Source organism: Lipotes vexillifer, unplaced genomic scaffold, assembly GCF_000442215.2.
Source record: "Lipotes vexillifer unplaced genomic scaffold, Lipotes_vexillifer_v1.1 scaffold1129, whole genome shotgun sequence".
Classification (NCBI taxonomy): Eukaryota; Metazoa; Chordata; class Mammalia; order Artiodactyla; family Lipotidae; genus Lipotes; species Lipotes vexillifer.
In genome coordinates this window covers 3,907,893-3,923,466 of record NW_006789022.1, presented here as the reverse complement: position 1 = coordinate 3,923,466, position 15,574 = coordinate 3,907,893, and the positions used below count along the sequence as shown (strand labels likewise).

The following is a 15,574-nucleotide window of genomic DNA, read 5'->3' as shown; positions in this document are numbered from 1 at the left end:
GAAGAGCTCCGTGTCTGGGTTAATCGTCTCTCCCTGCGACCTGACCCCATCCAGCTCCTGGCTTGCCGGCTGTGGTTGGGTGTGAACTACCATTGAACTAGTAACCAGTTCCTCAGTAGGCAGTTTGCCTGGACCTGAGCCTGGAGCTGTCTGAGAACCTGGTTTCTTTCCAGAATTTCAGGGGTGAAGGTTGCACATAGTTGAGCGCTTTGTTTCATTTTATATTCTTTTCTGTTGGAGAAAACCCTCCTGGGTACTGAAAGTAACGTTTCACTCCGGACCCATGTTATCCTCACACACTTAACAAAGATAGACTGTGTCCTGTTTTCAGACTCTGGGCGGGAGGGCTTTTCCCGCCTGATGTCTCTTGGTCCTTGAAGGGCCCTGGGACACAGCTCTTGGATCAGACGGAAGATGCAGTCAGGACAGAAGACTGGCCTCCATGTAGAACGTTGACTTGTAAACTCTGGGGTGACAGGGTACTCAGATTGGGAGGCTACAGGAGGTCAGGGACCTGGGTTCTGCTGATGGCTTCCCAGCCCGCTGCAAGCTGTGTCCATCGTGCTGTGTCCAGGCCAGTGGTGTGGCTGGGCAGGGGTGCCCCAGAGCGAGGAGCATCACAGCTTTCGTGGAATCGCTCTGGCACCCAGTGGCCACACAGCTGCAGACAAGCCTTGTAGGTCCAGCTGTTCCTCTGGTCCCTTTGTTGGGACAGAAAGGAGCTGGCTGCCGGGAGGTCCTCAGGTGCCCTGCCAATTTGGATGTCTTAGCTCAAGACAGTGAGGGCACTGAACAGGGTGCTGCAAGCTTCGAGATGTTGGGACCGGCTTCTTACTGTCAGCCTGCACTGCTGTAGGGTTCCACAGGTGAGCCCTCCACCTCCCAACTCCCCCTTTTCCTCAGCCCATGTCACTTCCGGTGGACATTTCTTCCCAAGGGTGATCCTGTACAAAGACAGTTCTGAGAGGTCGAATCTCTGTTTGGCATTGCACTGAGGATAAAATGCAAACCACCAGGCCTGGCGCCATCTAGACTCTACATCTGGAGATGGAAATCTTTGGAACCCACAGCCTTTTCACAACCTTATCTGGGGCCACCAGGGCCAGAAGAACTAGGGTGAGGCAAGTGAGCACACAAGTGTGTCCCAGGGGCACAAAATTTAAGGGGACACCAAAAAGAGTCAGGAATTGAGATAAGTAACATTTTAATGCAATATTTAAAAAAAAAAAAAAGCAAAATTAATGCAAAAGAATCCACAATGAACAAAATACCAACATTTCAAATAAAGATCAGGACTGTGTTGAGCCATATTGGAATCTGAAGCCAAAGGACAACTTGTACCTTACATACATGTTTGTATGTATTCGAGTTTTTCTTTTTTTGATGGTAGATTTTTTTTAAATATAAATTTATTTATTTATTTTTGGCTGTGTTGGGTCTTCGTTGCTCCTCATGGGCTTTCTCTAGTTGCGGCGAGTGGGGGCTACTCTTCGTTGTGGTGCACGGGCTTCTCACTGCGGTGGCTTCTCTTGTTGCAGAGCACGGGCTGTAGGCACACGAGCTTCAGTAGGTGTGGCACGTGAACTCAGCAGTTGTGGCTCGGGGGCTGTAGAGCGCAGGCTCAGTAGTTGTGGCGCATGGGCTTAGTTGCTCTGCGGCATGTGGGATCTTCCGGGACCTGGGATCGAACCTGTGTCTCCTGCATTGGCAGAAAGATTCTCAACCACCGTGCCACCAGGGAAATCCTAATGGTTGATTTTTTTTTCCCAGAGCATTAAAATAGTTGAAAACTACTTAAAAATTGGAAAGGTGGTATATTAAAAATCCTAATATGAAGTTTAAATCGATTATTTATACTGAAACCGAATTTATTATTATTTTACAGTTTAAGTTAATTAAAAATTATTTAAGGGACTTCCCTGGTGGCACAGTGGTTAAGAATCCAGCTGCCAGTGCAGGGAACATGAGTTCGAGCCCTGGTCCAGGAAGATCCCACATGCCGCTGGGCAACTAAGCCCGTGTGCCACAACTACTGAGCCCATGTGCCGCAACTACTGAAGCCAACGCACCTAGAGCCTGTGCTCCATAACAAGAGAAGCCACCGCAGAGTAGCCCCCGCTCGCTGCAACTAGAGAAAGCCCACGTGCAGCAACGAAGACCCAACGCAGGCAAAAAATAAATTAGTTAATTTTTTAAAAAAGAAAAAAGTTTTTTTTTAATTATTTAAGAGTCTTTCCTGGTGGTCCAGTGGTTAAGATTCCGCACTCCCAACGCAGGGGGCCCGGCTTCAATCCCTGGTCGGGGAACTAGATCCCACATGCCGCAACTAAGACCCAGCGCAGCCAAATAAATATTTAAAAAAACATTATTTAAGACTGTCACTTGGTTGAGAGAAATTGTCAAACTTGGCAGTTCTCTCAGTTGAAAATGGGATGAACAAAAGCATAGATTTTTACAAATACTGTTGATGAGTTTGCCTCAGGGTCTGCTATGGCTCTGCCCAGCACTGCTGGCCCAACCGAGGGGGCCTTCTTTTGTCTTCTGGAACATTCCACGCTCCCTTTCCCCCAAGGCCTTCACCTAGGCTCTTCCCTCTGTCAGAAAAGGGATGCTCACTCTGGCCGGCCCGCTCCTGCCCAGCCTGCTGCTCAAGGGCAGGCCTTCTGAGTGGCCTCCCGAAACTTTTCCAGCTCCGTCAGCCCACCCCAGTGTGGAGTGATACCCTACTCTCCCTCGCTAGACAAGGGCTCGCCTCCTTCCCCACTTCATCCCCAGGGCAGGCAACATCGGCGCCACGTTCCGAGAGCACAGCACTGAGTCACTGTTCCAGGGCAGGCAGGGCTTCCCAGTGCCCAGGAAGGATACGTAGGGTTGAGCCTAGTGAAGAAGGGATGGAGAAGAATCACAGCAGAGAACAGCACCATCAAAAACTGTTTTATCGTTACAGCCGATGCCAAGTTCGGGGATGGCCCCACCTTGCCTCCTCTCATCCCCGTGGCGCGGGGATGGCCCCACCTTGCCTCCTCTCATCCCCGTGGTGCTCATAGCCTGTCTTTCCTCCAGTTATTCAACAAACATCTCTTGGTTGGTGTATTGTAAACATCGTGCGTACACACCTTGCCCCTTGATTTCTTTGTGCCAGGGACTCCCTTGCGCTCTCTTCCCAGGGATTTGGTTCCTGTTGTCTAGAAAGGTCAATGTGTCATCTGATTTCTTAATCCTCTAAGCTCTCATTCGCTGACTTTTTTTTTTTGCCCTGTTGGGTTTTGAGGCCCTCCTGCTTACAGGGGCCTGAGGTCACTGCAAAGGCCACAGCTGCTCAGAGCTGCTCCCGCCCATGGCCGTTAGGGTCCAGAGACTATGTTTGTACCAAAACGTCTTCCAAGTAAAATATTTGTTTTCGCAGTTAGGCCTTTTTGTAGATGGCCAGACCCTTGGCCAAAGCATTGATTGATCCAGCAACAGTTCACCAGTGAAGTCCTCACGCTGAAGAGTCAGAGGAGTCTTGTTTCCTTCTTTGCGTCACTGGGTGACTTTGTAGAGGGACATGCCTTCAGAATGTGCCCAGAGCTGGAGCTGGTGAGACAGAAATTTGTGGCCTTGAAAGAAATACTCATGTAATGCTTCTTGTCTGCTAGAATTGTAATTTTATTATTATTATTATTATTGGCCGTGCCGCACAGCTTGAGGGATCTTAGTTCCCCGACCAGGGATTGAACCCAGGCCTTTGGTAGTGAAAGCTCAGAGTCCTAACCACTGGACTGCCAGGGAAGTCCCTAGAATCATAATTTTATGTTTACCCGTTAGAACCAGGAAGCTCTGTTGGTGATTGTTTATGAAGCTCCGCCAAGCCTTCTGGGCGTGGTGTGACTCAGCTGTCACCTCTCAGTGCAGTGGCATGTCTGGCTGCTGGGCTGTCTCTTGCCAGCTACTCTGTGGGCCATCTGAGAGCAGGGACCACTTGTGGTGTTCATTTTTGTTTTTAAAAAGCTTTCTTGATATAATTCACATGCTATACATTTTGCGCATTTAAAGTGTACAAACCAGGGAATTCCTGGCAGTCCGGTGGTTAAAACTCTGCACTTCCACTACAGGGGGCGTGGGTTCCATCTCTGGTCAGGGAACTAAGATCCCACATGCTGCGAGGCAAGGCAAAAATAAAGTGTACAAACCAAATGTGTGCAACCACCATCACAATCAGTTTTGGAACATCTTGATCGCCCGAAAAAGAAACCACACACCACTTAGCCATCACCTCCCAACCCCCTCATCCCAACCCTAGCACTAGGTAACCACTCATCTTTCTGTCTGTGGATTTCCCTGTGCTGGACATTTCATATAAATGGAATCCTTTGTGGCTGGCTTCTTTCACTTAGCATCGTGTTTTCCAGGTTCATCCACGTTGTAGCACGTGTCAGTATTTCACACTTTTTTATGGCATGGCCAAACATATTCCATTGTACACATCTGCCATATTGTATTTATCCATTCATCAGTTGATGGACCTTTGGGTTGTTTCCGCTTTTTGGTTATTTTAAATAATGCTGCTGGAACGTTTGTATACAAGTCTTTGTGTGGCTCTGTTTTCATTTCTCTTGGGTACACACGTAGGGGCAGAGTGCTGGGTCATATGGTAGGGACCACTTCTTAACTGTTCCCAAAACAGAAGTGTTCCCCTCTGTGCAACACACGCAAACAGGAGACCAGCAGAGGATGAGCGGGGTGGAGCCTCACGCCCGGTGTTGGCAGAGAGCTGAGACTCCACCACACATGCTGAAGCACGCGCCTCTCCGTCCATCCCCAGCACCGTCTTATGATCAGGGAAATAGGCCTGGAGCGGGGGACTGACCAGGCTCCATACGGAAGTCCTGGCCGAGGGGCTGCCCAAGCACCGGCAGGGCTGCATTCTGACTCTCAGGGGCCCGAGGCCCTGTGTATAATGGAGAAGTCAGCCCTGAATATTAGACCTGCTGGGAACTGGTCCTGAGCTGGGCCTGTCATGGATCCCCTTTCTGCACACCAAGGACTGCACTGCTCACCCCCATTCCTCCCCCGACAGGGTGCTTCTGCCAACTGGTGGAACCATCGCCACTTCCAGCACCACGCCAAGCCCAACATCTTCCACAAGGACCCGGATGTGAACATGCTGCATGTGTTTGTCCTGGGTAAATGGCAGCCCATTGAGGTACGATGAAGGGGACCAAGTGGCCATGGGGAGTGTTTGGCCTGCACAGGGATCAGGGGAGGAATCCCGTAGGGTGGAGAGTGTCTGATGTTTACACGAAAACCTTTCCTGGACACCCTGAATTATTCAAGTTGAAATGTCTGTGGGATGGCCTCCTGTGTAAATAATGGATGCAGCTCCTTATCAGAGTGTTAGATGCCTCCCCACCTCCCATGGGCCGGGGAAGAGCATTTCCTGGCTTGTTCCTTCCAGTTTAGCAAGAAGGCACAATTCCAGAGCTCAAGCTTGGTCCCCGAAGACCAGCCCCAGGAAACCTTACTTGGAGGGTCACAGTCCCCGATGCTGGGAGGGACCTCAACAGGGTCTGGTCCCACCTGCTTCACCACAGATGACAAGCGAGGCTTGGCAGGAGGAGGGTGTGTGTTCAGGGTCACATCATTTTTTGGCCAGTCTAGGATGAGGCCCCAGATCTGACAGCTAGGCCATTTCCTTCCACTCCATCACACTGCCTTGTTTTTACATTAGTTTTTTTTAATTAGTATTATTATAAATATAGAACATACCTGTTACAAGCATTTAAATAATAACAGAAATAGACCAAACTAAGAGGTGAGACCTCTGTTATCTCTACCATCCCCCCTTTGCCTCTAGTGTCATGTCCCTGAGGGTGACCACTGTTGAGAACATACTACAAAATCCTTCCAGATATTTTCTATGTGTGTAGACACACACACATATCTTTTTTAAAAACAAAAATTAAAACTTAAACAATTTTTCTGCAACTTGCTGCCTCACCAAACGTACACTTCTTTGCAGGAGTCAGAAGTGTATGGGCCTCCACCTGGGGCTGTTCAAGTGCTCTGTCGTATTTCTATACCATAATGTAACCCACACTATTTTATGACAGGAAAAATTGGTGTTGCTAAGTCTTTGAATAAAGGCCCCCCCCAATGCATTTAAAGAATTTAAAGACTGTCCTCATTTAACATTCTGTAAAAAGTAGAGCCTCTATGTGACAGCCTCTAAAAAATATCTACATATGCTTTACTTTTCAGAAATACATTGGTGATGTAAACTAAAGTTTAGAAGATCCTTGTTGCTTTTATGTCGGTCTTAAGTGTGACCGTACCACGCACAGAGTAGGGGCCCGATAAGCATTTGCCAAGAGAGGCATGTTTACCCTCAGTAAGGAGCAGTGTCTTTAGTTGGTCGTATTCCCAGTAGTGTTGGCATCCAAGGATTGGAACAGGGAGAGAAGAGAACCTGTCCCCTCAATTCTGGTTGGTACCCCCCTCTCCTATTTCATATCTATCTGACAGAATATCTGAGCAGAAACATGGGTTTTCTGTGACATTGTCAGTTCAGAGGAAATTAGCCAAAATTCAGTACTTTGGAAGTGTGGAGGCTTTCTGGCTGGGCAAGGATTTTATTCTCTGCCAAAATACATGCTTACGTTTTCCTTCTAGGAAACAGTTTGCTCGCTTTGATTTGAGGTGTCTAGATAGTAGGACTGATTAACCTGGGTCCATCTGATAAGAAGACAAAGGCTTCCCTTTCTGGGTGAGGCTTCGTGCTGTAGAGCTGTTGACTGGCTTGACAAATGCTCTCTGTGTCCCTGAAAACAAAATCTAGTCTCACCAGTGATGCTGGCAGCAAGGCGTCTCTCCTCTCTGTGTGGTGGCCGGTGAAACTTGTTGCAACATCTCTCCCTAGACACCTCTCGAATGCCGACTTCTGCGGAGGGGGTGCGGTGGGAGGTTTTGGGGATCTGGCCATCCAGTTGCCAGTGGCCTTGAAAGACCATGGCCACGGCCACGGTGCTCCATGAAATCCTTTCTCTCACATACTCGGAGGAAAGGCCAGCTGTTTCTGGGTTCCTGGTTGAGCCATACCCTGGTGTCCACAGGACCATGCTGCCTGGAAGGGACCTTTCTTTTATGCTTAGAAAGTTCTTCATATAATTTCAGTGTTTCATGGTTTCACTTCTTTTTTTTTTTTTTTTTTTTTTTTTTGGCCGTATGGCATGCAGGATCTAGTCCCCTGACCAGGGATGGAACCTGTGCCCCCCGCAGTGGAAGCATGGAGTCCTAACCACTGGACCGCCAGGGAAGTCCCTGGTTTCACTTTTATTTAGTTATTTATTTATAATTTATAATTTTTTAAATTTTTTGGCCGCACCATGTGGCATGTGGGATCTTAGTTCCTGGACCAGGGATTGGAGAATTTCTCCTTCTCATATGGTGGACTTAGAGCAGTGAGGAACCTTCTTGCTACAGAAAAAGAATATCCCGCAAAGAGAGGCCATGATTCCTTGAGGCCCCGTTGTCTTCCAAGATCTCCAAAACCCACTTCCTGCCTCCAAAAGAAAAGTTAGAATGAAGCTGGGAGGTTGGCCAGGAGTAGCTGGGGGAGGTGCATCTCGGGCAACTATACGAAGCCAGGGCCCTCAAGGAGGACTGAAGTGTTCCATGCTGGTGGCACCCTCTGGCTCCTGGCAGAAGCAGAGGCAAATCCTCTTTGGAGGAAAGTCTCCAAACATAGGTATGAAGATTCCCATAGGCTAATATCAAGCAGTGAGCTCACAATCAGAAGCACAGCACAGAAGGCTAGCCACTATGAGTGAGAATCAGAAGAAACGACATAGAACAGATTTAGATGCTATAGAACCCCGGATACTCAAGTCCTATGTACATTATAGAAAGGTTATGTATGAACTTAAGATAAATAAACAACAAGTGATTATCAAAGAGAACCAAACAGATTTTTGGTTCAACCTTTCCATCCAGAAATAAGACATCTTTCTCTATTTATGCTTGAGTCTCCTTTTTATATCTCTTAGAAAGGTTTTCCTTTTTAAAAAAAATTATTTATTTATTTATTTATTTATTGTTGGCTGTGTTGGGTCTTTGTTGCTGCATGCGGGCTTTCTCCAGTTGTGGCAAGGCGGGGGCTACTCTTTGTTGCCATGCGCGGGCTTCTCATTGCGGTGGCTTCTCTTGTTGCAGAGCACAGGCTCTAGGCGCGCGGCTTCAGTAGTTGTGGCACGAGGGCTCAGTAGTTGTGGCATGCAGGCTCAGTAGTTGTGGCGCATGGGGCTTAGTTGCTCCACGGCATGCGGGATCTTCCGGACCAGGGCTTGAACCCATGTTCCCTGCATTGGCAGGCGGATTCTTAACCACTGCGCCACCAGGGAAGTCCTCCTTTTCTTTATATGTCTTGTGGATGGTTTTTTTTTTTTTCAATTAAATCCTAGGGAACTTCTATTTTTTGTCATTATGTTAGGGGTTTCTCCAGTATTCAGGAAACCTGTTGATGTCTGGCTAGTTATCTTATGTCCAGCTAGCGTCCACTTATGTCTGCTTGTGATTCTACTTGTTTTTCAGTTGACTTTTTTGAACCTCCCAGGTAGACAGTCATACCCCTGAAAATAATGAAAATTTAGACTCTTTCTAATCGCTCTACACTTTTATTTCTGGCTTGGGTTTTACGGCATTACTGGAACTTCAGAACAGAATTCGTGGTGATGTCAAGGACGGTCTTGTTTTGCTCATCCTGCCCCTCCACCACCCACTTTTTTTTTTTTTTCCATATCATGGGGGGGAACGAGGAGGCCCTTAGCCCTGTAGCTCTGTAAACGGGCTCTCAGAAGCTGGGGATGTTTCTGCCTCCCTGCCTGAGATCCTGCTTTTCCCGCCCATCTGGGAGGCTCTCCCTGCCCCACGGCCTGTCTGCAGCTGACCCTCCAGGCTTCCTTCTTGAACAAACCAAATATTCCCTTGGAGCACCTGTGGCCCTCCTCTCAGGGCCCTCGGGCTGGAGTCTTGCCACCTTGCATGCCTGCCGTGGCCGTGTTCCTCATTTCTGTGTGTGAGTCTGGGCAGGGCTTTGCAACTGCTCCCCTCCCCCTTCCCCTGACAGACAAGGAAGGGCCTGGTCATTCCTCAGACATTTTTTTTTTTTTTTTTTTTTTTTTTTTTTTTTTTTTTTTTTTTTTTTTTTTTTTTTTTGCGATACGCGGGCCTCTCACTGTTGTGGCCTCTCCCATTGCGGAGCACAGGCTCCAGACGCGCAGGCTCAGCGGCCATGGCTCACGGGCCCAGCCACTCCGCGGCATGTGGGATCTTCCCGGACCGGGGCACAAATCCCTGTCCCCTTCATCGGCAGGCGGACTCTCAACCACTGCGCCACCAGGGAAGCCCATCCTCAGACATTTTGTTCCAATGCTGAAAAGTCCCCTGCACATGCCCCTGGCACCCCTTCAGCCCATAATCCAAGCCCGGCCTTGGTCCTCGCAGAGGCTGAGCACAGGAGGGTCAGCTGGCCGGGGCCCAGGGTTGTGGGCCTCCGGGAAGACAGGCTGCTGCGGCTAGCCGTACTCCCTCTCCCTCTGCCTCTGGCCTGTGCTCCCTTCAGCCTCGGCTTGAGGACGTGTCAAAGCAGGATCTGCATGTGCCGCCACTCCCTGGGGTCTGGACACGACAAGCCACCTGGATCCTCGCCCGCAGCTCGAGTGAAAGCACCCCCTATCTTCCTGCAACTCCCCTGTGATGGCCTCACGACCCGAGCTTTCGCCCTGTGTGTGATGAGGACTGTCCTGGAGGGCAGAGGCGTGTGGGTCCTCCAGGCCTGTGGTCCCCACTGGGGAGGAAGGTTGACTCTTACTGAGTCCCTGGGCCTAGCACTGTGCCGAGCGCTGCACGTGGAGCGTCACTTAATCCTTGCTTAACTGTGAGGCAGGAGCCCTCATCAAACCCATTTTATAGATGGAGCAGCTAAGGCTGAGAGAGTGAAATAACTTGCTCAAGGCTACAGCTAGAAAAGCAGTGCCACCATCCAAACCCAGGCTGCCTGGCTCCCAGCCAGGGCTTCCAGGTCCTGTGGGACCCTGCCTGGGGCCACCACCTGCTGGACACTAGAGGCCTGTGTTTGTTGGATCCCTCCAGCTTCCTGATGAATTAAGAAGCCAGGAGCCCCTTCTCCTAGCTTGGTACATTCTGAAACAGCTCTCCGCATCCCTTCCCTGTGCCCATGACATACAACTGAGTGTTGCAAAGAACTGAGCTTGTGAAAGTCAAGAAACCAGAAGGTTGGCCCCAGGCCAAGCCTGGCATCACCAAACCACAGCTGTGCTTGCTGGTTTTCGGAGGAAAGCTAGTGCCCTGGATCAGCCTTACCCTGACAGGCGACCTTGCAGTTCCCCTAACTGAGGTCATCAAGACGGGAACAGGCGTCCCATGACATTTCGCATGTTACCACACACAGGCGCACGTGTAAACGTGACTGGCCTTCCCCCACAGTCCTGGAGTGTTTTCACAGCCCCATCGCCAACGGGCCCTCGACAGCCCTAAGAAGTACCCATCATACCTCCACTTGACAAATAAGGACCCCAAAGCTCATGGGGTGGGAGGGCGCGGGGACAGCAAAGCAATTTGCTCAAATAACAGATTGTTTCCAACTCTGGAGCCTCCGCCTCTCTAAGGCTGGGAGCCCTCAGGGGTGGACAGAGGAGGCCTGCCGCTGCCTGGGGGCAGGGACTCGGCAGCTCCCGCACGAAAGTCTGGGGCATTGAGGGGACACACATGGGAGCCTGCAGTGCTAAGCGGCCAGGGGCAGCTGGGGAGCATCAGCCCCGTGTAATCTCCTGTCACCCCCTACAGGGCACCATGGATCAGTGCAAATAGGGTGCTTGCTGTGCAAATGCAGCTTCAAACCAACTCCCCAGCTGCGCCCACCCCTGAGTCCTTCTGTGGGGTCCCTCCGCCAGCCAGCCTGCGCTGCCTTCAATGCTCACTCCCTGAATAGAGCTGGACCAGCCCGAGGGTCTTCTGGGCCTGGGGCTGTCCCCTGGGTTGACCTGTGGGGCAGAGATGTAGGAGGGCTCCTGTCCAGGGCTGGAGAAGCCTGCAAAGTCTGGGCCTGGTTCCTGGCTTCTGGGAGGAGGTTAGAGCAAGACCTGGGGGCCTGTTCTATGGGCCTCATGCTCCCTAGAACTCAGACCACCAGACGGGCCACTCAGGGGGCGCCTCTAATCCCTCCCTCCTCTGAAAAGTTGTCCAGAACTGTGTCTGGTGTCCCCTGGCTGGGATGTCTCCAAGGCCAGCCGCAATCTCACTGATAGCCTTCGTGCAAAGGACGTGCATTCTGGGGATGGGTGAGACCCCTGCCAAGTCACAGGGGGCCACACGGAACAAAGGGGTTGATTCTGGTGGTGCTTCAGCTGGGTGTGCCATGGCCATGGCCTCTGTGCCAAGATGCAGGTCCTGGGGACAGGCTTGGCTTAGCTCCCACCGGGGCCCCTCTGTCCATGGGCTCTCCCTGTGATTTTGGCAATCCCTCCCCTCTTGTGTTCTCACGTCAAGAACAGGAGCACAGGCCTAGAGGACGTCCAGGGTTTCGCCATCCATATCATGCTTTGATCTCCCAGCAGTGGACATCATTGGATGAGAGCGGTGCCAACCTTCGGAGCTCGGGGTGGGGTTGGGGGAAGCGGGGCTGAGGAGCTGTGTCCCGGGGGTCAGCCCCGGGCATTTACACCCTTGTTCTCATTGGCTTCTCTTGAAAACCAGTGATTTGGATGCCAAACAGGGCTCAGGCGGGCTCCGCGACCTGTGCGGTGTCTCAGCGCAGGTGAGAGGCAGAGTCGAAGCCCAGGCTCCCCTCGCAGACCCCCAGCATCGCAGGTGCCCCTCTTTGAGCAGCATCTTTTGGTCTCAGTCCCCTAAGGGCCAGGTGGGCTGGTCCCTGGGGGGGTGGACCTTGAATTAAGGAGCTGCAGGGGCCCTGTGAGGCCGTGGGTCCCCTCACCCGGGTTCATGTTCAGTGTGGCCTGAGCCACTTTGTACAGTGAGGGTGCCCACGCCCCAGCCAGCCCTCCCAGCCCATCTCACTTGAATGTCTGGGTGTCAGGGTGCCCTGGGTAGGACCAGGTGACCAGGTGTGGCCCGAAGAGTCCATGTGGTCCATGTGGTGACCTCTGGCCCGCCGGCATCCTCAGGTGAAAAGTCCCAGCCTGGAAATTGCAGGAGGCTCCGGGAAAGTAGATGCACCCGGCCTGGTGACTGTTAACAATTCCCCAGGCCCTTACCTGAGTTCTCCTGCCCACTGCGGGCTCCAGGGAGCTTCTCAGGGGGACCCAGGAGCTTTTCTGTCTCCCAAAGGGGTGGAAACTGGCCAAGGAGCTCCCTCTGGGTGTCTGTGCCCCCCACGTGCACTGTTGAGCTGTGCATTCACTCAACATTTATTTAGTGCCTGTCGCACGGGCTCTGCGTCCACTTTCTTGGGTTCAGATCCAGCCGGCCCGCTTCCCCTGTGGCCTCGGGCAGTGATGGAGCTTCAGCTTTAGAGGAGCGCGTGAGCTGAGGCCAGCACGGGATGCAGCTTGGGATCGGCACGCCCAGCGAGGGCTGAGGAAGTGTTGGCCGGAGTGGCCGGGAGCCCACAGGGGCCCAGCCTTGGGAGCCCAGGGTGCAGAGGACAGAAGCCCCCTGGACAGGAGGAAGGAGCGGTGCTGCAGAGCAGATGGAGGACAGCACGGGAGGCTGGAGCCTGTGGGGTGCTGGGGGCTCACGGTCTCTGCTCTCTCCTCAGTACGGCAAGAAGAAACTGAAATACCTGCCTTACAACCACCAGCATGAGTACTTCTTTCTGAGTGAGTGCTGGGGCACCCCGCAACCACACCCGGACCCCCTTCTCACCCCAGTGTGGCCCTCTGTCTCCCCTCCCACCTGACAACCTTCCAGACCCAGAAAGTGACACCAGACCTGTGAGAGGAGAAGGAACCACAGCAGCCATCCCAGGCAAACCCCACATGGCCCATGATACAGAAGGGACATTGGCCCAGACACCTGCCCAGGGTCCCACACTCATGATCGCTGGGCGGGGTGCCAGCAGGTGCTGTCTGCTCACAGCCCCCTCCTCGGGTACCGGGGCCCCGGCCGCCTCTGCGCGGGAGCTGCAGAGCTGGCACCGCATTCCGGCTTCTGCCCCCAGCTCCTTCCCATCTTCCAGGCCCTCTAAGTGCCTCTCCTCTCTCTCCTGCAGTTGGGCCACCGCTGCTCATCCCCTTATACTTCCAGTACCAGATCATCATGTCCATGATCGTTCACAGAGACTGGGTGGTGAGTCCAGGGGGCCCAGGAGTGTGGGGAGGAGGGCGACTGAGGCGAGTGGACCCTGGGGGCCTGCAGGGCCCCTGGCATCTCCTGGGGTGGCTGCCTTGTCACCCTCAGGAAGGGACTAGCTCTGAGGCTGCCGGGGAGGCCATAGCACCCCAACCCTGAAGATCCCCCCACACAGGGCACCCACTGGGAGAGCCACGGCCTTGGCAGAGCTCCTCAGAAAGTTCCTGAAGGCAACGTATGAGCCCACCCATCCAAGGCTCTGCCCCAGCCATCGCCCTCCTGTGTCCCCGTGCGGCCCCTAAGACCCAGTGGACCGGGTCACACTGCACTCTGGTTGGTAAATGGAGAGCTGCCAGGCACTTAGTTTGCTACAGCTGCATAAGAAAGTACCCACAAACTGAGTGGCATTTCTGTTAAATGACAGAATTGCATTGTCTCACAGTTCTGGAGGCTAGAGTCCAAGATCAAGGTGTCTGCAGGGTTGGTCCTTCTGAGGGCTCTGAGGAAGGATCTAGTCCAGGCCTCTCTCCCTGACTTGTGAATGACCATCATCTTGTCCCTGTGTCCCTTTCCATCATCTTCCCTTTGTGCGTGCCTGTATCTGTGTCAGGTTTCCCCCTTTGTATAAGGACACTAGTCCTAGTGGATTAGGGCCCACCCTAATGACCTCATTTCCACTAATTACATCTGCAAGGACCCTATGTCCAAATAAGGTCCTGCTGTGAGGTCCTGGGGATTAAGACCTCAACATACTCATTTTAGGGGACATGATCCAGCCCATAACTCCAGAGAGAGAAAGGGACCCTGGAGAGGGCCGCGTAGCATGGTGCACAGAGGTCCTTGGCTTGTTGTAGATGTGCAGGTGTGGTTCTGTGGAAGAGGACGATGTGCCCGTGATGGGATGCCCTGGGTGAAGCATTGACCCTAGGCAGAGACTGCATTTGGCAGAGCAGGATTCACTGGGACGGGGACAGGGCCCCTGCCCTCGGGACCAAGAGGATAGTCACTGAGTCAGTATCGCTGGTCTTTTTTAAAAAAAACCTAGTTTCATAAATGAAGATATTGAAACTCTGAGAGTTTGGGACTTGCCCAAGGTGACACCGAGGGGTGGGTCAGGCACTAGAACCGAGGCCTCCCGATGCCACGGCCTGGATCCTGTCCCCACACCCCAACCACCACTGTCCTATGTTTGTACAGCAATTGAAGCGCTTCAGAGTACTTTGTCTTACATTCTCTCCTTGGCGTTATTGGCAAAGGTGCCTGCTGATTCTGCTAAGAGAGCCAGGCCTGGGACTCGGGAGCAGGTGGGGCTGTTTGGGGAGGAGGTGGGATTCTGAGGTCTCTGCCAGCCCTGTGCTGGTAAAACCTGTACTACACTCTTCTAAGACACGCTCTTTTATCCGTACCCGCTGTGTTCCGGGAACGGTTAAGCACTGCCCCCTACGTCGTGTCATCTAACCCTGTTTTGCCAGCAAGGCAGGTACAGGCCAGAGGGAAGGAGTTTCTGGATCAGTTAAGTGGTGGAAATTGGAATCCAGATCTCCTGCACCTGAGCTCACCTGGGCCCTGGAAGGGGTCACAGCAGAAAGGGACCACGATGCTGCTGCTGGGGGCACTTTAATCTGCTTTCTTGGCAAATGACTCCTGACATGAATATTTAATCCTTTTTTTATTTTTTAAACTGTGCTCACTCCCTAAGGAACAAAGCATTACATAGGGACAGCGGGAAAGGGAATCAGACTTTGTACCTGAACCGGCTCAGGTGGCCCAGCCAGGGACATTTGATCGGGCCCCTCAGGGCAGGGCTCTCCCGCTGGGGAGTAGGGTTCAAGCTTGGGTTTCTAGTATAAAACTGTAGCTGACTGCAGCCAGGCGTGGCGCCAGACCCAGCACTCCCCTCAGGGGCCCACATGGGCAGAGGCATGCCCTATGCTGTGGTTTTCTGATTTATGGTAACAGTGAGCTTAGGTGCCAAGTGCAGCTGTGACCTGGGGCAGTGGTCCTCAACAGGGACAATTCTACTGAGCCACTTGGCAACATCTGGGAGACTGTTTTGTTTTTGTTTTTTTTTTTTTGGCCGCGCCATGCGGCATGCGGGATCTTAGCTCCCTGACCAGGGATCGAACCCGCGCCCCCTGTAGTGGAAGCTCGGAGCCTTAACCACTGCGCCACCAGGGAAGTCCTGGCAGACATTTCTGATTGTCACAACTCAGGGGGGATGGAGAGCTGTTGGCCTCTAGGGGGCATCCTACCATGCCCACGACAGCCC

General features: G+C 52.4%; 1 protein-coding gene across 5 annotated transcripts in view; it reads left to right on the top strand.

Moving 5' to 3' along the window:
- Positions 1-15,574, top strand: part of FADS2 (fatty acid desaturase 2) — a 63,590-nt gene that overhangs the window by 42,420 nt on the left and 5,596 nt on the right. For all 5 annotated transcript variants that reach the window (XR_457060.1, XM_007462169.1, XM_007462167.1 and 2 more), the window contains 3 exons: positions 5,060-5,185; positions 12,773-12,833; positions 13,226-13,302. Coding sequence is in view for 4 of the 5 variants with exons in the window: in XM_007462169.1 (XP_007462231.1) it covers positions 5,060-5,185; positions 12,773-12,833; positions 13,226-13,302 (264 nt within the window). In the remaining variant the exon portion in view is untranslated. The remainder of the gene's footprint in view (positions 1-5,059; positions 5,186-12,772; positions 12,834-13,225; positions 13,303-15,574) is intronic.